General features: G+C 40.7%; 1 protein-coding gene across 1 annotated transcript; it reads right to left on the bottom strand.

The window, feature by feature from the left end:
- Nucleotides 1-83: 83 nt before the first annotated feature.
- Nucleotides 84-22125, bottom strand: LOC311244415 (MOB-like protein phocein). The gene is made up of 8 exons (XM_084333908.1): nt 22025-22125; nt 16766-16828; nt 15585-15685; nt 13974-14016; nt 11367-11453; nt 7590-7669; nt 3025-3136; nt 84-2203 (listed from the first exon to the last, which is right to left on the bottom strand). Exons 1-8 carry the CDS (start codon nt 22082-22084, stop codon nt 2024-2026), a joined length of 726 nt encoding a protein of 241 aa, XP_084190034.1. The 5' UTR covers nt 22085-22125; the 3' UTR covers nt 84-2023.
- Nucleotides 22126-22395: the final 270 nt, after the last annotated feature.

Raw genomic sequence — 22395 nt, 5'->3', positions numbered from 1 at the left:
AATAAGTCAATAAAATAGAATAGTATTTCATAGGCCTAACTGCACATACTGTAATGGATTCATAAATTACACTTGACACGTGGTTGTAAATATACAGGATCTGATATTTTAATTAGAAAATATGAATGCATATCCACCAGGGACGAGAAATAACACCGAAAATACATCATTTTAATGTTCTTTTGAGTAAATAATTCATTATCAAACATGAATATAGAAACTTGACACCCATGCGCTTAAAGACCTAAGGCAGTGCGGAGCATTTGTCATTGATTATTCACATAAGCCAAATGAAAAATAAATTACTCGTTATCTTGGAGCTGTTTTGTAGGTTAATCAAGGCTTTAGTAGCAGTATACAGTAGTTAAGTTAGCTGTGTGTTTTATTCTGTGAATGTATGTAAAGAAATGTGAAAAGTTACACCTTAATATTGGATCGCTGAAGGTGATGGTGCCAACCAGCTGGGAATAGTTGAGAAACAGACTTCGCCAGTAACTAAAACACTCATCATGGAACAGGTAACCAGGATAAATGAGACCTTTACAAAAGTAAGAAACAGTTAAAAAAATTGCGAGACATCCATACATCTTAATATTGTATTCCCCCAAAAAAGATTAACTTTTCCATTATATGAAACCACAGAACCAACAGGTATAGATGTTCTCTTTCCCCAAGTCCAATGTTCATCCACCCAACATATAGATGTTCTTTCCCAAGTCCAATGTTCATCCACCCAACATATAGATGTTCTCTTTCCCAAGTCCAATGTTCATCCACCCAACATATAGATGTTCTCTTTCCCAAGTCCAATGTTCATCCACCCAACATATAGATGTTCTTTCCCAAGTCCAATGTTCATCCACCCAACATATAGATGTTCTCTTTCCCAAGTCCAATGTTCATCCACCCAACATATAGATGTTCTCTTTCCCAAGTCCAATGTTCATCCACCCAACATATAGATGTTCTCTTTCCCAAGTCCAATGTTCATCCACCCAACATATAGATGTTCTCTTTCCCATGTTCAATGTTCATCCACCCAACATAGATGTTATTTCAACAGTCCAATGTTCACCCTCCCAACATAGATATGATTCTTCACCAGTCCAACGTTTATCCACCCAACAGATGTTCTCCTTCCCCAGTCCAACGTTTATCCACCCAACATAGATGTTCTTTCACCAGTCCAATGTTTATCCACCCAACATAGATATGATTCTTCACCAGTTCAATGTTTATCCAGACATAAGTAATAGAGAGCAAGAGAACACATCCATAATGCGGCACAAAGCTTTGGATGGACAAACGCTACAAGATTTCTTCCATCTCTTGTCAAGGCGGGTGCTTCATGAAATCTTCAACGTGATTTCTAAAATAACATGGAGTGGTAAAAGTCTTGTCGAATTTGCGATTGTCCAAAAGTGCAATTTGACCGGTATTGGCGCCAAATAGGTAATCCGACACAAATGAAGAACATGACGGCACTCTTACGGTACATGACGTAGTAGTCTCAAAGCAGCCCTGTGAGAAATTATCTTGAAAAGGTTGGCTGCTGACTGCATGGATAGCGACTTGGGCATTTCATTTGTTAAAAAAGAAATCTTGCAGTGTGGGTCCACACTTAGATGAGTAGACGGAGTTCTCCAATGTAAAGAAAATTAAATTAAAAAAAATACGCCAGATTGGAAAAGCAAGATGGTAGCTTAATAGAACGTTTTTGTTTTTTTCTTAACCAGTGAGCAAACTTCAAAACACAAGTACTAAAGCACATGACAGAAAGCTATAACCAGATAAAGACAAGATCCAACACAGTGGGGATTCCATAATGTGTGGGTAAGTACTGTTTCACACTCGCTCCACAGCACCGGCACACAATACGTTTCTCATCCATGTAAATAACCGGCAGTCCGTTCTTCTGTGCTTCGTGTCTTGGGCAGGTGACGGTGTAGAGTATTATATTTTTGGCTTGCGTGTGCGTGTGCGTGTGCGTGTGCGTGTGTGTGTGTGTGTGAGAGATGGGTCCTCAGGCTTCGCTCTCTGCTTCTGCCTCTGCCTCCGCCTCCGCTTCTGCTTCGGCCTCTGCTTCGGCCTCTGCTTCGTTCTCCGTCTCGTCCTCCATGATGGGCACTATCAGGTTGTCCTTTGACATCAGGTTGTACTTCATCACGAAGCGGGTGAACCGGTGGCACAGGAACGTCTCGTTCTAAGAGGCAAAACAAAAGAAAAACAACAAAGGGAGAAACTACATTATAAACTATTAGGCAAAACTCACTACATGTCTATTCGATGGTCACTGGGAACTATTCCTCCCGGGCAGTGTGCCGGAGTGTCCTTGAGCAAGTCACTTAACCCCTAATGGCTCCTGATGAGCAGGTTGGCACCTTGCATGGTTGCCTCCGCCGTCAAGTGTGTGAATGGGTCAAATGTGAGGAACAAATTGTAAAAGCACTTTGGATAAAAGTGCTATACAAATGCAGCCATTTACCATTTATTTACCATTCTGAAGAAGATGGTCAGTGCATGTCCCGTAATGTTGGCGTGTTCATTTAAAGCTTTAGGTACTTGGCATTTCACAGCAATAAATAATATTATTACATGGCGTTTTTTTAAATTCACCAAAATGCTTGATTGTGATTGGTCAATAGCGCTGCATTGCCCCTAACCGGTCAAATATTTCTCGATAATTCACCGCTGTTAGGGGCAACGCGCAATATTGACCGCTGTTAGGGGCAACGGAAATATTCTGTTGTTTGTATAGCCTACTTTTCAAAATGACGGCATACGTTGCATCCACAATGGCCTACAGTTAGTGTTGAGGATTTTAATTTCGATTTAAATTACGAATGGTCCCCCCGGCAAAACAAAGTAAGCCCTGTAATAAGCGGGATAATGTATAGCTATACTCGGTCATTGTCGCAAAATAATTGACCTTCACTGCGTTCCAGAACGCAGTGTCGGTCAATTATTTTGCGACAATGACCTCGTAACTATACATTATCCCTTACATAAATCACCTCCGATTACCTCGTACTTATCGAAGACCTGGCGGTGGTGGAAGTAGGCGTGGGAGAAGATCCTGTAGACGCGGCGACACACGGAGCCCAGCTTAGCTACTGAAGACTCCTTGATGCTCACCCTGTAGGGGAACACACCACTGTTCACTAGGGCCCACAAAATAGTCAAATAGTCGACTAATCGATCGAAAGGAGCCGTAGTCGACTGCCAACCTCTCAGTCGAATGCAAATATATATATATATATTATAATGTTTTTTTTTTGGGTCATTCTTTCCAAAAGCAAAGAGGCCTAGAAGCGTGGCTAACGCTAATGGCGTGCATACCAGAGGGGCTAACTGCCTAAGAAAACGGGCACAGAGGCACTGAAAGAGGATTTCACCCGTCTAATGAACACACTAGACTAGACAAATATCAAAATGTATCCATCAGTGGACTAATTACATGCTTTCGCAGAGGACAAGAAGCCTTCAGTCGACTCCTTCAGACATTAAGCACCCCCCACAGCCCAAATGGAATGATCCAAAAATAAATATAGTCAGTCGACTATCGACAAATTTTGGGCAATCATAGTCGACTATACAACTCCTTAGTCGGGGACAGGCCTACTATTCACTCACAAGGCAGCGGCATGCACAGGCATCCTGCTGACCCACAGCAGCAGAGACATCCAAATAGGAGCATGGTGCATTATATAATAGAATATAATCAATATAGAATAGAAATCCTTTATTTATCCCGAGGGAAATTCGGCGCTCACAGTAAACATTAAACATTTAGGTAGTCAATGAGACTAAAATAAGAATATAATAATATTCAAGAAAAGTAAGAATACCGTAATTCCTCTAATAGTAACCCCGGCTTGTATTTGTTTCAACTGTAGCGGATACCAGGCTTGTATTAGGAGGAGGCATGTATAAGAGAGAGGCCTATATTTCTAATTTTCAAACGGATCATAATGAATAAATCAACATTTTGTGTCAGTTTGAACCCAGTAAAATGTACTGGGTTCATTTATTGAAACCAAGTACTGTATAAAATACGGTAGTAAACAGTGCAATTACAGGTGGTCAAAAAAAGTTAAATAAAGTAAAATAGTGCAATCACAATACTGGTATAATAATAATAATAATAATAACTTCGTTTTACACAATTCTGAGGTAGGCTTATTCTCTTGGTAAACATTAACACCATACCATTATATGGCATTTACTGCACAGCCAGGCCAGCATATAACAACAATAACAAAATATACCCGGCTTGTATTAGGAGGCCGGCTTATAATTGTTTAGCTCAACAGCGCACCCGGTCATTAATAGAGACCCGGTTTTTAATTGAATACCGGTTACTATTAGAGGAATTACGGTAAATAATAAAATACGGTCCGGGATATACATTCTCGTATATGTATATACATTCTAAAATCTTAAATATAAACTATACAGCCAAAAATACACAGTAAAATGTACAGTAATAAGTGTAAAAATTTGTATAGTGTCCAGGAAGATTTTGCCAGGCTGTACCGTCACCCGGTGCTCAGTGATGCAGTGAGGCACAGTGAGGCATTATAGAGTCTGATGACTGTCGTAATGAAGGACTTCCTGTGCCGTTCAGTCTAGGGCAGGGGTCTCTACTTGACATCAAAGTAAAACAAAAATCAAATATTTTTTTTATGTTGTGGGACTTGTACAGCACTTTGTTCAACTTTGTCAGTGCTGTAAAGTTTAAACCTTTTTAAATCTTAGACAAACAAAACACTTTGCTTTCATGAAATATTGTAAGCAGTCATTTGAGGCTTTATAAAAAGCAGCACAATGAACACAAATATGTCAGTGCCGAGTCCGACCTCATCTTAAATAACAAACAGCATTGCTTGTTGTAGTTAACACTTTGATTGCCTAAGGCTAAATTCATGATATACCATCCGTTGCCAGCTCTATTTAACATGGAGAAGTTCCCCTTCTTTGCAGGGCTATAACTTTTTAAATTCTATTGCTAGATTGCCATTATTAGGGCCCATTCAAGGTCCTATATGTATTGTTCATGGTGTAGCAACGTTAAACTTTTTCATTCACATATTCATACTAAAATATGGTCTAAGGTATAAGTATGTTTTCATCTCTTTCTGCAGCTTTCTCCAGAACGTGATTTATAGCCCCAAATGCATTATATTGATGATGAAATACAGTTTGATAGCAATCGGCGCGATATAAAAAATTCCAACTGGACGTACTTCTGGAAGTTACTACACGTCATCTGATGTTGACCGGATGGGCGAGGGGGCGTTTATAATTCCGTGGGCAGCGTTATACCATTCATCTAATGTGGGTCATATGTTCATCAGATAAGTTAGTATCGAACACGGTAATATTACACGCTAAAACTCACCCCAGTCTCCTCGGGCCGTTGGGCGATCAGCGTGGGGTAGACAGTTTTCCATTATGGGATGTCGAAATACCCGGTCCATTTCCAGGTTGTATAATAGTATATACGTCCAAATCATGTTGTTTATCCAGTTATTGGCAACGGATCGCTATGTATTGTGTCGAGCTCGAGTCCCGGGACCTATAGCGAGTGCCCGGAAGTAATATGGGTGATCACCACTTCATCCACATGACTTCCTGTTTGGCGCTTCTGCCGATCGGCCACCAGATGGCGCTCTTGAACCGCTAGAGGATTGAGAGGAGCTCAGAACTGTGTGTGAAGGCTGCAGAGGGGAAATATGATTCCGATCACAGATTTTTGAAATATTGATATCAAAGACGAGTTACGGCGTCCTAGGCAACTTGAGCATGGCTAGGAAAGACACCTAAACACGTTTCCGGCACTTAAAGTGTTAACAAAGAGCAAAAAAAAAATTAATAAAAAAATTAAATCATATATATATATATTTTTAATAGTCGAATTTTCTTTTCATATTCGAATCCCATGCCCATCGAACAAAGCTTCGAAGCTTCGAAGTATTTAAGACAGCCCTAGTGCGGCCCGCGTGCAACTTTTTGCAGAGTCGTTACGCGAGTTGGAAGTTTTATTTATTTTATCACTTGTAGGCTACCAGGCTCATGACAGCAACATTACGTTAGTGACTTGGTTGAAACGTGATACCAAGTAAAGTGGAAGGAAAATATATCCTGTCATCCAGTGCATATGGCAGGCATCCTCAAAATTCTCCGCTATCTCCTCTGCAAGCACTGCTCCACTGTCTGCATCTGTCTACTCTGGTCCAATCACATTCAGCGTCCCGTCAGCGTCCCCCCCCCCCCCCCCACAGTCTGCGAATCAAAGGCAGAGTATGGCGGGTCTTCACGGAATGCGTGTCGTCTCTTTCAACGGTTAAAGTCAGAGCGAGAGTTGACAGCGCATCTACAGGTAGACTCTAATCTGCAGGTACTGTACCTAGTAGCCTCGTTCCCAGTTTTATCTCCGTGAGATAAATGTAGCTAGTAGCCTAGTTTCGCCAGCAGGCAGCTAGTAGAAAAATGTGGCATGTTCAAAGATGGCCAGTAAAAGAAAAGTCGACAGTGAAAATCGCTGCAATTCAAAGGTGAATGGACTGAAAAATATGCGTGCATCCTCCCAGCACTAAACCAATGTGCCTAATATGCCAAGAAACGGTAGCTCTTGTGTAGAGTGGCAATTTGAAACGCCACTACGAAACAAAACAGTTATTTTGATGCAACCTTTCCTCAAAATCCAGTGCCAAGAACCACAAAAATAAATGGAATGAAATAATCATATCAAGCAGAATTATTGTTAAATCTATGTCACAACAAGAAAAAGCAACAAAGTCCTCACTCAGTGGCATGGGTTTTGGCTAAACACAAGAAGCCATTCTCTGATGCATACATAATAAAATAATGTATGACTGAAGTGATGGAGACCATGTTTGAAGGCAAACAAAAGCAAATCCCCCCCAGATAGCACAGCAACCAGAATAACTGAAATACTGGCTGGTGATTTGATTAAACAGCTTTGTGATAGAATTAAAAAATGCACAGTGCATTTCCATAGCTGTGGATGAGTCCACTGACACCACTGAGAAGCCTATGTTCTGAAGAACCGTTCATGTTCTGAAGAACTGTTCATGTTCTGAAATGTTATTGCTAAAGATTGAGAAGATTGGATCAGTTGTACTTTTTTTTTTAATACTTGAAACCCCTTTTTGTGGAATATTTGATGCGGCCCAGCCTCACCCAGACTCTACCTCCAGCGGCCCCCAGGTAAATTGAGTTTGAGATCCCTGGTCTAGGGAGTCTTAGTCTAACACTGAACGTGTGAACAATATCAGTGTCAACAACTAATCATTTATTGTTTAGATTAGATTCAAATGTATTATCAATTATACAGCACAGAACGAAAATAAGTAAGGCAACGGGATGCATAGGCATCCTGCTGACCCACAGCAGTAGAGACATCCAAATAGGAGCATTATATAATATAATCAATATCAGTGTCAACAACTAATCATTTATTGTGGGTATCATGACAATGATTACATATAACATCTTACATAATGTATTGCAGTGGGAAGCTCAGTATGGACTAAGTAGTCATCTTGAGAAGAAACAGTCCTTACCTGCTGGGGAAGTACTTGTTGCTGTTGAGGAGGCAGGCAGCTCCATCTAGGGTGTGTCTGGTGTAGTCGATGGCTGGGCACTGCGGGAAACCACACAGGATTAATGCCTAACTTATACAAGAATCAAGAAGTTTATTTGTCACATACATACCAGGGCATACAGTGAAATGTGGGTGGTCATGCCCGCATTGATTGTGCAAAATACAATAATAAAATAGGCATAGAAAAATAAATTAAATAGGTAAGACACAAGATCTGCATGATAAAAAAATACATGCTAAGTTCCTGAGAAACTACTATACAATATACAATTTTAACTCAATGTATCTAAACTGTACTATACAGTACCTCCTTCCTTTAAAGTGACTTTCCATTTTTAAAGTGACATTTTGTTTAAAGTGATTGTTTTAGCGGTTGTTTATACTCAGATGTCTCCTTATAAAACAGCACCTGAGTGGAATAAAATCCCACAGAACATTAGAGAGTCCATTTCATTCAACGCCTTCAAATTTAACCTGCGCAGTGATTGATTGATTGACATTTTTATTAACAGATTACAGAATGGGTACAATACAGTACGGCTCAATACACACAATTGTTAAGGGGATGCAGACCAGAGAAAGACTTTCGTCTTGTTAACATATCTGGTTGGGCAGCCAGAGATTCTAGGAGGAACCAAGTGTGAGCACAGAGACAAAACAGGGTATTTGCTAAACAATTTATTTAAATAAACGCAACATGTTATTATTCAACATAATGTGTTTGTCTTCTGTGCATGGGTTTTACCAGCATACATGTAAGATACAAACAATGCAATGGCTAGCATGACCACATGTGGGGACCAGGGCTAAATCAATTAAGAATGGCAGGGGTAATAATTACAGTTCAGATAACCCATTAACTATACACAACTATCCACAATTCTATGCCGGCAAGTCGTTATTATAAATAATGTGTGTGTATGGCCAATGTGCATCCTACTTATAGGGCATGGGATAGCCCCGTGACGGGGACAAACCAAGACATTCTGTTATGTGGGGACTTGCCGCGGTGGGGAATATAATCACCCATTATATCATCATGGCCATGATTTGTAATACCGTAGAGCAGGGTTTCAAAAGCTATGGGGCGGACACCGAAATGTGTGGCGGGCCTGTCTCTTGATGTGGCCCCACTTGGATGTCAGTATGCTTTTAAAGATCCAGTACAATGATGTTTTAATTCAATCATAAATTGCTTATTGTAGAATGTTAATGTCGTGAGTACTTTTTCAGCTTCAGATGTATCATTTGATGTGTTGTAGTATTTCAGCGTCAGACGTATCATTTGATGTGTTGTAGTATTTCAGCTTCAGATGTATCATTTGATGTGTTGTAGTATTTCAACGTCAGATGTATCATTTGATGTGTTGTAGTATTTCAGCGTCAGATGTATCATTTGATGTGTTGTAACTGTTTCAGCCTCAAAACCAAGCAATTGGTTTTGATAGTCTATCAGTGAACTGGATACAATCCTACCTGGAGGGGAGAGAACAGATGGTGGAGGTAAACGGTACCCTATCCCCCCCCTCACAGTGAGCTGTGGTGTTCCACAAGGAAGCATACTAGGACCGCTACTATTCCTAATTTATGCAAATGACATGTCGTCAGCTTGTGACTGCAACTTGTTCCTGTTTGCGGACGACTCAGCCCTGCTGGTCTCTGACAAGAACAAGTTACAGGTTGAAAAAGCCCTCAGCTCGGAACTAGGCAAAATCTGCATATGGCTCGCCGACAACAAACTATCATTACACATGGTCAAAACAGAGTCCATTCTCTTCGGTTCAAATAACAAACTCAGCAAGACCGACGGCTTCTCGGTTACAGTGGGTGACAATATTGTCACAAGGAAAGATGAAATTACCTACCTGGGTTCCATCCTAGAGGCTAATCTTTCCTGTGACAAAATGGCATCCAATGTAATAAAAAAAAGTCAACCAACGAACTCGATTCTTGTACCGGATCTCCTCTCTGGTAAACAAGAATACCCTGAAGACTCTAGCAGGAGCACTCATTCAAGGGTACTACGACTATGCTTGCACCTCATGGTACCAAAGCACCTGAAAGGCACTAAAAAACAAATTACAAACATCTCAAAACAAGCTAGTCAGACTACTGCTTGACCTGACTCCTAGAACCCACCTCACCCCTGCCCACTTTGACAACCTAGGATGGCTTAGAGTAGACGACAGAGTACAGCAACTTGCAATGGGCCTGGTCTACAAGATACACTACGTGACCAAGGTACCCATGTACATGTCAAAATACTTCCCAAAGGTCAGTGAATACCACGATCACAACACCAGAGGGAGCTCCACAAATCATGTTAAACCCAGATTCGGCTCAAACAAGGGACTAAACACGTTTCGCAAATTATGCCACATCAATGTGGAACGCCCTACCCAAAGCTGTAAAGGAATGTGAATCACTACCCACTTTCAAAAACACTCTCAAAAAACACCTACGGGAGACTGCAATTCGAAACTGGCCCCTACAAATGTCCTAACCCAGTTGTACAGTAAATGACCAAGTATGGCTTTGTCAGTATTCCAATGTACAATGTACAATGTCCCCCCCCCCCCCTACCCAACCACCCCCCCCCCCCACCTCCAATGTACAGCCCTCCCCCACCCACCCACCCAACCCCACCCACCCTCCTCCAATGTACAGTTTCTACGTCAAATGTATATACACTCTTTTTCTGGACACTTTTGTATCACAAACAGTACTGTATTTGCAAATCTGATATGTCAGAAATGTATAGATGTAGCAGTACTGTCTATCTGTATGTCATGTATATCATATATGTTATGATGAATTGAAAATGGGGGACCCTGATGTAAACAAGACGAAAGTCTTTCTCTGGTCTGCATCCCCTTAACAATTGTATGTACTGAGCTGTACTGTACTGTACCCATTCTGCAATCTGTTAATACACTTTTCAATCAATCAATCAATCAATCAGTGTGTTGAGGGGGCGTGGCCCTCTGTTCATTGAGAGGAGAGTTCAAGTTACTATCATAATACATGGACTGCATTTATATAGCGCTTGTATCCAAAGCGCTTAAAAGAACACGCCAACATTTTGGGAGATTAGCTTATCGTCTTCTCCAGAGAGAGACAAGAAGATAGATACCAGTTTCCTCTCTGTGCGTTCAGTAGAAAGCTATCTGGCTGCACGTTAGCCTAGCTTAGCACAATGAATGGAAGCGGACATGACCGGTTAGCCTTCGAGAGAGGTGTTAGTTAGACAATGCCTAGGCTAACCGGTCATGTCCGCTTCCATTCATTGTGCTAAACTAGGCTAACATGCAGCCAGATAGCGTTCTACTGAACGCACAGAGAGGAAACTGGTATCTATCTTCTTGTCTCTCTCTGGAGAAGACGGTAAGCTAATTTCCCAAAATGTTGGCGTGTTCCTTTAACAACTTAAGCCTCACATTCACCCATTCACTCACACACAACACCGATGGCGGAGGCAATAATGCAAGGTGCCAACCTGTTCCATGGGGAGTATATAGGGGTTAAGTGTTTTGCTCAAGGACACTTTGACATGCTGTCCGGGAATCTAACCGGTAACCTTCTGATTACCAGATGACCGCTCGACCTCCTGAGCCACTGTCACGCCCCATACAATTTGTATCTATCTTCTTGTCTCTCTCTGGAGAAGACGGTAAGCTAATTTCCCAAAATGTTGACGTGTTCCTTTAAGTCCTGAAAGGTTGACAACAACACGTACCTCCTTGGGGGTCTTGTGAGCAGCACAGAGGAATATCCACTGCTCCGTGGCGGTCATCTGGGTGCACGTGTCTGGATGACACTCTCCCTGTTTGACGAGACAAGAGCATCGTTTTTCCAACAGGCTTCTGCCAAGTGTCACACAAACGGAACAGGATATGGGGGTATATACAGATATGGGCAGGGTATAGTAGAAAGACATAAATATAGTCAATCAAATTAGATTTTAATATAAAAAAAATTAAATAAGAGACAACATAAACAGTGTAAACAATATAATGAACTCGGAATATAGAAATATGAAAAAAATAAACAGTGTAAACAAAGCTGTAGAGGAGGGTCTGTGTGCCCCATCGGTTATATTATGCGTCAACAACAAATATAGGCAATAAATAATTTGAATCTGACGCCCCGTTTAGACGGAAACGCTAGCAGGTGAATCCGCAAAAATATTTTTTCAGATGTGCCTTTCGTTTATACGGAAACAGCGTTTTTACGGGGTGAAACCGTAAAAAAGTGAGACCACCTTCCAGGGTGGAATTCCTAGAAACGGTAAACCTTTGCACTCTCGTCTAAACTGTCAAACCGCATAAAACGATGACGAAAGGGTCGTCAAGGCTCTCGTCGCGCCTACTGCTTACATCACAGGCATGCGCCAGTAGCCTAGAAGCGTAAACAAAGCATGTCTGATTCTATCCATGGCGATCACCTGAAGGCTACATTGGCAGTACTTTTAAATACACAAGAATCTGTCCCGCGGCTATCACAACTATTATGACTGGACCCACTGTCTGTGAGTGACTCTGCTTTGGTCCAATCACATTCCCCACCCACACTCTGCGAATCAGAGGCAGAGTAGGGCGGGTCTTCACAGCACGTCATGTGACATATGCGCCAATCGTGTGACAGCAGGGCTCCGTTGTCTCGAGTTGTTACAGCCTCGTATGCACGCAGAATTCCACCCCAAAACGCTCGTCTAAACGCAAAATTAAAAGTGAAACCGCAAGACGACTTTTGCGGTTTCTGTTCAGACTTCCATCCCAAAACACTTGTCTAAACGTAGCCGAATATATACTAGATCACCCAAAAGTACCAACAAATGTAAATAAGAAAACATGTTCACTCTTCCCCAGAGTGCTATCTATCCTTCCAGACAGGTGTGGCGTGACTGGACAAGGTTGGGTGGGTCCAGATGTAGAGCTGTCTGCTGTCACTACAATACAATGGAGCTAAATAGCAATAATTTTGTGGTTCTCAAAGTACCAAAAATCATGACACAATTTACTCACGATGGTGAACAGACTTTGCAAATGGACAGATTGATCCCCCTCACTACTTTTAAGGACTCTTATCACAGAGACGTTTACACACACACACCTGTAACTGTCACCCAGCCTTTTAACTGTAATTTGTCTGTTCCATTTCATGCATTACATACCGTGTCATTTTATTTGGTTGTTTGTTTAATGTGAGTTTTAATTATTTCCCTTACCTCTGTGCTGTATGTATCGTCTGTCTCTTTTTCTTTATTCATTTATTTTTGTCCCCTTCCGTTTAGCCCTCTCGCCAGGCTGTCATTGTAAATAAGAATTTGTTCTTAATTGACCTGCCTGGCTAAATACAGGCAAAATAAATTAAAACTAATTCCAGAACCCTGGCAAGTCACAGCAAACCTATCTGGATGGGTAGATAGATAGCACTTGGGGGGATTGTTATGTCACATTATTTTGAGAAATCTTCTTTAGAGTTAGGATTCTGTAAGTACGGTTTTTACACATAATTGCGATGAAGGTGGCCGGAAACACCAATATCCGTCACTCTAATCTATCTTTGAGAAAGTAGTGGTCAGCCAGGCACAGAGAATCTTACAGGACCCTTCTCATGATCTATATCTTGAATATGAATTTCTTCCCTCAGGGAGACGGTTCAGAGCAAGTAGATATAAGAGCAACCGCTACAAGCTCTCCTTCCTTCCTACATCCATCGCTCTCCTAAATAACACTAGAGGTCGATTCCTTTGAGGTGCCACCTAACAGTGGGCTGTCACCTCTTTCTTTCTTGTCCAAGTCTTAATCTGTTGTAATTTAATTAGGGCAAGGTGCAATATGAAGCTTTTTGAAGCTTTTGAAATGAGTTTACCTACTTATGAATTATGGTTGCATGTCCCTATGTATTGTCATATTTGTCTGAAGTCCTTTTTACTAACTGAATGAATGAATGATTGTATATATTTTCTTCTTCTTCTTTGTTTACTGTTATCGCAGAATGATGCAGCACTGATGTTCCAAGTAAATTTTCCCCTCTGGGACAATAAAGTTTCTTCTTATTCTTATAAACACGCTGGAAACAAAAGTGTCACGGAATGGATGCTAACCAACACCTGCTTCACTCCAGCGCACATGTAAAGAGTCCCAGCTGTTCACACTGCTCGCGCCACACGGAGGGGGTAGGGATAGAAAATCTGTGTTGGAAGCCATTGTCTGTGTGTGTGACAACGTGGACTCTATAGAAATACACAGGGCTCTCTACGCACCCCCCCCCCCCCCCCCCCCAGAATGCATTCAAAAGCCCCGTGCTCGGTGTGGCCGCTCTAGCACATAATGCATACCTGTAATTTCACAGCCAGGCCGTTCAGCTCTAGACAGAACTGCCTGAAAGAAAAAGAGAGATTAAGTGATCATTGACTGCTTGTGCATAACTAAACTATGTTTAGGAAAGACTGTTTTCCTAAAACTGCTTTGATTTCCCCATGACATTTTAATCATTGTTAAAAAGGTATAATGAAAACTAAATATAGACTCATACAAACATAATCCCTCTCGATCATCACTAAAGACCAACTACGAGTGTGTGGTGGTGTGTTTGTCTGCTGAGACCCCTCCCTCCGCCCGGATTTTATTCCAAATGTCGACCTTTTCACATGGTATAAGCCATTAGATTATATTAAAATGTATTGTCATTAGGGATGGGTACCGAATTCGGTACTTTTGAGGTACCGAACCGAAACACGTCGGTTACTACCGAGTATCGAATCAAGTGAGAAACCGAAAAAAAAATAAAAAAAAAATAAAAAAAAATATTTTTTATTAATTTTCTTTTTTACCTTTTTTTTTTACTTTTTTCTTTTCATGTCAACGTTCACACGCACAATATATGCTTACCTAGGATTTGACTTGATTCAACAACAAAGCAGTCGGAGCAATGACAAGCCGAAAACTGTCGAAATTGTAGTTATTTGAAGTTTGGATTTTTTTTTACGACTGAGGTAGGTAAATTAAATTTCGACAGTTTTCGGCTTGTCATTGCTCCGACTGCTTTGTTGTTGAATCAAGTCAAATCCTAGGTAAGCATATATTGTGCGTGTGAACGTTGACATGAAAAAAAAAAAATTAAAGTACCGAAAAAAGGTACCGTTGGGTACCGGTATCGATTCACAGGTACCGGTACCGGTACCGGTATCGGTTCAAATGTGAAAGGTACCCATCCCTAATTGTCATTACAGTACAGTACAACGAAAATAAGTTTAGCATCCAACCAGAGTGCAAATGTAACAGTAAAGTGCAATGGTAATACATGTGATTAAACTGGGTATAAAATATATAAATTAGTACTACTGAGTAATAGTGCTAATGAGATGTATGTACAGAGTTGTAGTATTAATATGTACAGTGATACAGGTATGGTTAGCAGCGTGACTAGTTACAGTAGGTAAGGGATATGTACAGATATAGATATAGTATCTACGGATATGTAAAAATAATTATATGCAGGTGTGTGCAGACAGATGTAGACCTACATATATATATATACACACACAGTAAGAATAAATGTATATACAGCATTATCGTACATGCCATCATACAGATTGCATATATGCAATGTTGTGAGAATGCAATATGCTGCTGCGGAAATACATATTTTGATTGAAGAAATAAACACATTTGTTATTTTGGTAAATTTGGTATTTTAGTTACAATTAAATCGATTCATTGATCGTTAACGTTATCAATGATCGATTCAGGAACGCGCTTACAATTACAAACCCAGTGTAATGTAATAATGGAACACTCACACTGCAACAGTATTTTTTGGTATCTAATAAACCCATGAGGGTTGGGCACTTTGTGTGCATGACATGAAAATGACATGAAAAATCAATCCATTCACACCCCTTCATCTTGCCCTTCTGGCGGTTCTAGGTTTTTAAACCAGCAGCTACCTGAGATGTTCATACTTCCACACCCCTTCGTCTTGCCCTTCCGGAGGTTCTAAAATCTTGTCGATGTTGGCACAGTCCGACCTGATGTTCTGCTGAATATACTGCGAAGAAACACATGAAAGACACAGTAAACCTACAGTATGTCGGATTGTCTGCAAATCAACTAGCAGAGTGAGAGCATCAGTTTGGAGATTTGCTTAGTTCACTAATGGAGGGACGCTACAATATTTGGAACACATACCGTATGTACTGTTGAACATGTTGTTAGTAGGGATGCACCGAATATTCGGCCACCGAAAATTATCGGCCGAAAATGGTTAAAAAGGCTCTTTCGGCTATCGGCCGAAAGGGTTTTAGCACCGAAAATATATCACAGAATGTCAAAGAACAGGGATACGTAACGTTCGTAACCGAAAGTGTTGTTGTGATGACGTAATCAAAACGTGCAACGTGTAACGTGAGCAGCTTTGCATTCTGCAGCCTGTGATAACTAACTCCTCTTGGGAGTCGCGCTGTTTCTATGTAAACTCCGCGACCGCGAGCAACGTATCCAATAAATGCCTCTTTAACATGCTTTATATCCTCGCCATTACTATATGCCCGTCGCGGTTAAAACATTTTGAACTAACGTTAGCATTAAGCTAGCTAACGCTTCCATTCCTCTTTGACCAGTCTCTCGTAAGCTACGTCATCCCCCACTAAGAGTCATGCAGATGTAGTAAATACAACAGTCCTGTCTGTGTGTGTGTCTTTATGCAGATCGTTATGCAGTTTTAAAGCACCTTGGCTTTGTTCTGAATGCACTTTGTTGTAGTTATCCTACAGAGAAAAGAAAATGCACTTGACTTTAATGCACATTTTGTTGTATGCAAAGAGAAAATGTTTAAATTGTACAATCTTTCAGCAGTCAGTCTGAAATTAATGTATGCATTCAAAAGTGCTGAATAAATGTTGTATGGGCCCATAATAGTGATTATTAATATTATTTAAGTTAAGTTTTGCCATAATCATGTCTTTTGCCATAATCAGGTAGCTGGAAAAAAAAAGAAATACATTATATTTATATTAATCATTTTCTGCCTTTCGGCATTCGGTTTTCGGCCAACTGTTTCCTATTTTCGGTATCGGTTTCGGACAAGAATTTCCCATTCGGTGCATCCCTAGTTGTTAGCTTAGCTTACCTGCTGCACAGCCAGTGTGCTGTCCATGTCCTCGAATGACTCATCTGGCCAATTATAGAAATCCTGAAGGCACACACAGACAGACGCATTACATCTTAGATTAGATTCAAATGTATACACAGCACAAGTACAGTACAACAAAAAGAAGTGTGGCATCCAACCAGAGTGCAAATGTAGCAGTAAAGTTCAATAGTAATACACAATGTACAGGTGATTAAACTGGGTATAAAATATATAAATTAGTACTACCGAGTATACTGCCCTGAAGAAGCTAACCGGGGGTAGGGGGTTCCCCGACGTTCCTGGCCAAATTCCCAATCAGGTCTCTGACCACCTAATCATCCCTTCCCCTTAATTGGCTGATATAAATCCCTGTCTCCTGAGCCGTTCAGCCATTGTTTCAAGTTCAAGTTTCAAGTTTCTTTATTAGTTTATTGTGTAGTGTGATGTGTGCCTGGTGCCAGTGTATGGCAGCCATTGAGCCTGCATAGCCCAAGGTTCGGTGCTACCAGTGGTGGTGAAGGGGGCGATTTCCACCCTACATTGTGGGGAGCGTTTTGAGTGTCTAGAAAAGCGCTGTATAAATGTAATTAATTATTATTAGTAGTAACTAAATCTTTTTTCAAAATGGAGTTATAAGTAGGGCTGCAACGATGAGTTGACATGGTTGACCATGACATTTCTACGAAAGTGTGTACATTTACTATAGTATAGGCTACTCTTTTTGACATGGATTAGGCTAATTAATTAGCTTTAACCATTCTGATTCCTGAGCCAATTTTTTTCAAAAGGAGGATATTGATTTACATGTATGTATACATACATATAAATAACACATAATACATAATAACACATGGAGATATACTAGTAAAAAGCTATTTATGATGTTATGATCTCTCTGGCTGTTATTACATTTACACTTGTGGTGTCAGAAAGGCAACTACCCAATACCCATGTGACCTAAGGATAGTATTACCGCACTTGGAAAAACATGTCAATACATTTTTAAATGTTCAATTGCAAATTGAATCAATTGTTTCGATTAATCAACTAATCGATAAAATAGTGTGCAGATAAATCGACTTCTCAATATTTGTTCTATGTTGTGAGTGACAAAGTTTCAGAGTTCAATCGTGCTTTGTTTTATAGAAAATGGCATTACGAATAAGAATTGCAGTAACTACAAAATCACTGGATAGTCAAAGAACTGTATAACAATTTTTCTCAGTTTCACTGTTTGCATAGTTAATGCGGTTAGCTTCTGCAGGGCAGCATACGCTTATCATACAGTTATGGGTTATATCATGTATAAGTAAGTATATAGAATTATTGTATGCAGGTATATTCAGACAGATATGTATATAATGTTATATATATGTTAATTTATATATATATATAACATTGTTGTTGCCATTCTATGCCTGAGGAGTCAAAGTATAAGTAAGTAAAAAATGGCAACCAATGTAATAAAAAAAAGTCAGCCAACGAACAGATTCTTGTACCGGATATCCTCTCTGGTTAACAAGAAGAATACCCTGAAGACTCTAACAGGAGCACTCATTCAAGGGTACTACGACTATGCTTACACCTCATGGTACCAAAGCACAAGACAAGACTACAAACATCACAAAACAAACTGGTCAGACTACTGCTTGACCTTACATACTCCTAAAAACCCACCTCACCCGTGCCCATTTTGACAACCTAGGATGGCTTAGAGTAGACGACAGAGTACAGCAACTTGCAATGGGCCTGGTCTACAAGATACACTACAGTACACCACTAAGATACCCATGTACATGTCGAAAATACTTCCCAAAGGTCAGTGAATTCCACGACCACAACACCAGAGGGAGTTCCACAAATCATGTTCAACCCAGATTCGGCTCAAAGAAGGGACTAAACATGTTCCGCAATTATGCTACAACAATGTGGAACGCCCTACCCACAGCCGTAAAATAATGTGAATCCCTACCCACCTTCAAAACCGCTCTCAAAGAGCACCTACGGGAGGCTGCAATTCGAAACTGCCCCGGTAAATGCCCAACCCCCCCCCCCCCCCACCCAACCCGCTCCAATGTAGTTTCTTCCCCCTCAAATGTATATATTCTCCTTTAGAATCTCTGTCTCTTAAACAGTACTGTGTATATGTATATCTTGTATGTCATAAATGTCTGGATGTATGGTTGATTGATTGAAAACTTTATTAACAGATTGCAGAATGGGTACAATACAGTACAGCTCAATACACACAATTGTTAAGGGGATGCAGACCAGAGAAAGACTTTCGTCTTGTTTACATCAGGGTCCCCCATTTTCAATTCATCAGGACATATATGACATACATGACATACAGATATTCAGTACTGCTACATCTATACATTTATGACATACCAGATTTGCAAATACAGTACTGTTTGTGATACAGAAGGAGTCAAGAAAAGGGAGTATATACATTTGACGTAGAAACTGTACATTGGAAGAGGTTGGGTGGGGTTGTGTGGGGGGGGTTGGGTACATTGGGATATTGTCAACCATACTGGGTAATTTACATTGGAGGTGGTTGGGGGGGGGGGGAAACACTGTATAAACAAGCAAAACTGTACATTGAGGGGGGGGGGGGAGACACTGTACAAACAAGCAAAATTGTACATTGGACTATTGACAAAACCATACTAGGTAAATGACTGTACATTAGAGGGGGTTGGGTTAGGACATTTACAGGGGCCAGTTTTGAATTGCAGTCTCCCGTAGGTGTCCCTTGAGAGTGGTTTTGAAAGTGGGTAGTGATCCACATTCCTTTACAGCTTTGGGTAGGGCGTTCCACATTGATGTGGCATAATTGCTAAACGTGTTTAGTCCCTTATTTGAGCCGAATCTGGGTTTAACATGATTTGTGGCGCTCCCTCTGGTGTTGTGATCGTGGTATTCACTGACCTTTGGGAAGTATTTTGACATGGGTACCTTGGTCGTGTAGTGTATCTTGTAGACCAGGCCCATTGCAAGTTGCTGTACTCTGTCGTCTACTCTAAGCCATCCTAGGTTGTCAAAGTGGGCAGGGGTGAGGTGGGTTCTAGGAGTAAGGTCAAGCAGTAGTCTGACCAGTTTGTTTTGAGATGTTTGTAATTTTGTTTTTAGCGCCTTTGAGGTGTTTTGGTACCATGAGGTGCAAGCATAGTCGTAGTACCCTTGAATGAGTGCTCCTGCCAGAGTCTTCAGGGTATTCTTGTTTACCAGAGAGGAGATCCGGTACAAGAATCGAGTTTGTTGGTTGACTTTTTTTATTACACTGGATGCCATTTTGTCACAGGAGAGATTAGCCTCTAGGATGGAACCCAGGTAGGTAATTTCATCTTTCCTTGTGACAATATTGTCACCCACTGTAACTGAGAAGTCGTCGGTCTTGCTGAGTTTGTTATTTGAACCGAAGAGAATGGACTCTGTTTTGCCCATGTGTAATGATAGTTTGTTATCCGCGAGCCATATGCAGATTTTGCCTAGTTCCGAGCTGAGGGTTTTTTCAACCTGTAACTTGTTCTTGTCAGAGACCAGCAGGGCTGAGTCGTCCGCAAACAGGAACAAGTTGCAGTCACAAGCTGACGACATGTCATTTGCATAAATTAGGAACAGTAGCGGCCCTAGTATGCTTCCTTGTGGAACACCACAGCTCACTGTGAGGGGGGGGGGATAGGGTACCGTTTACCTCCACCATCTGTTCCCTCCCCTCAAGGTAGGATTGCATCCAGCTCACTGATAGACTATCAAAACCAATTGCTTTTAGCTTGTCAATCAGAATGGAGTGATTGACAGTGTCGAAGGCCTTTTGTAGGTCCAGCATGACCATGCCGCAGTATTTGCCTGCGTCCACCTCTTGTTTGATGTGGTCATTCAAATAGAGAAGGCATGTGTCAGTGGAGTGGGATGTTCTGAAGCCAGATTGGAATTCGTAGATTCGATTTTTTTCTGTAACAGTACTGTATATCGTGTATGTCATAAATGTTATGATGAATTGAAAATGGGGGACCCTGATGTAAACAAGACGAAAGTCTTTCTCTGGTCCCCTTAACAATTGTGTGTATTGAGCCGTACTGTATTATGCAATATACAGTTTTCAATCAAATCAATCAATCAATGGACTACAAACAAGTTATGCAATGATGTGTGCAACATAAAAAGCAATACCAGTATAAGTAAGTAGCCTACCTTTCCTAAAAAAATAACTCAAGTCTTTCATAATCATTTAACCAAAATAAACAGACATTTTACTAAAAGTACACTTCTTATTTCATCATATTGAAAGGACAGTGTACAACATGAAATGGATGTCGTTTTCCATTTCAAAAGCATGTTAAGAAAAACTAAATATTTCCTCCTCTGTGTTTCTATGGCTAAATGGTGGTAATGTGCCTGAATGTAACTGCACACAAAATGACATTTTGGATACATTTTACACAACACTGGTTCTGACTAACCATGTATAAATGTATAGATGTAGCAGTACTGTCTATCTGTATGTCATGTATGTCATATATGTTATGATGAATTGAAAATGGGGGACCCTGATGTAAACAAGACGAAAGTCTTTCTCTGGTTTGCATCCCCTTAACAATTGTATGTATTGAGCTGTACTGTACTGTACCCATTCTGCAATCTGTTAATACAGTTTTCAATCAATCAATCAAACAAACTATAGTTGTTATTACTAGACATGTTCTTGGTGTATGCCATCTAACTGTTAAATATCATTCTGCTGTGCCATAACGTCATGTTTGTTACTGTAACAACAAGCTAACGTTAGCCCAGTGAGGCTCAGCTGTCACCAGATGACAGCTGCAACAACATTAGCTAGCATGCTAACATTAACATTAGGTGCAGTTACGTTTAGCAGCCAATCACAGTTACCAAAATGACGTTAGCCGGTGGTAACTTTGACTACATTGTCCGAACTTTATCTCGATTAACTTGAAACCAACAGTTTTGAAAGGCCACGAACGGACAAGGTAAATAATAATAAGGCTAGCTAACCTAAGCTACGTTAGCTGGCTAGCTAGCAGTTAGCACGCTTTGCATTTCAATGGAGGTTAGCGGCTAGCTGTGATTAGCTTGTTTGCTAACAAGCTCACTTGACAAACAGGCCCGTGGTTCTGTCAAACATAACGTCATAGCAGGTTAACTGGTAACATTTCGAATGGCATCGGGTAATAATAATGTGTGAGCAAAAGGAAAGGCCAGAGCTACTGTCTGTAGGACTGAGGTTACCTTGATTTTAGTCCCCGGTCGATTCCTCCTCAAGACGGTGGTACCCTCCGCCATGACCATCTCGCCTGGAATCCGGACGCTAGTACTTTGCTATCGAACTCCCGAGCGCCCCCTGCCTCCGATTCGTTCAACTACAACTACTAGCCAGCTTGGAATATCCTCATCCTCCTCCTACTACTACTGTTGTGAAGGGCCAGATTAAACCGAATATATATATTTATTATATATATATATTTAATTGTATTTGTATATTCTCTAATATTCCTTGATATCCCTTGTATATTCCTTGTACAATATGCATTGAATATCCATTCTAGCCTACTGAACATCCCATAATAGTCTCCATTCTACTATTGGTCGAGACCTTGGTG

This window comes from Notolepis coatsorum (assembly GCF_963971535.1).
Source record: "Notolepis coatsorum genome assembly, chromosome: 1".
NCBI classification, from domain to species: domain Eukaryota; kingdom Metazoa; phylum Chordata; class Actinopteri; order Aulopiformes; family Paralepididae; genus Notolepis; species Notolepis coatsorum.
This window is presented reverse-complemented; position numbering and strand designations above follow the sequence as displayed.

Excerpts from the sequence above, each read along its gene's own strand:
- LOC311244415 (XM_084333908.1), bottom strand. The coding sequence starts at position 22,084 with ATGGTCATGGCGGAGGGTACCACCGTCTTGAGGAGGAATCGACCGGGG. Across the intron at positions 16,829-22,024 it reads GACCGGGGACTAAAATCAAG|GATTTCTATAATTGGCCAGA; the intron begins GTAACCTCAGTC and ends GTGTGCCTTCAG. Across the intron at positions 15,686-16,765 it reads GCACACTGGCTGTGCAGCAG|TATATTCAGCAGAACATCAG; the intron begins GTAAGCTAAGCT and ends GTTTCTTCGCAG.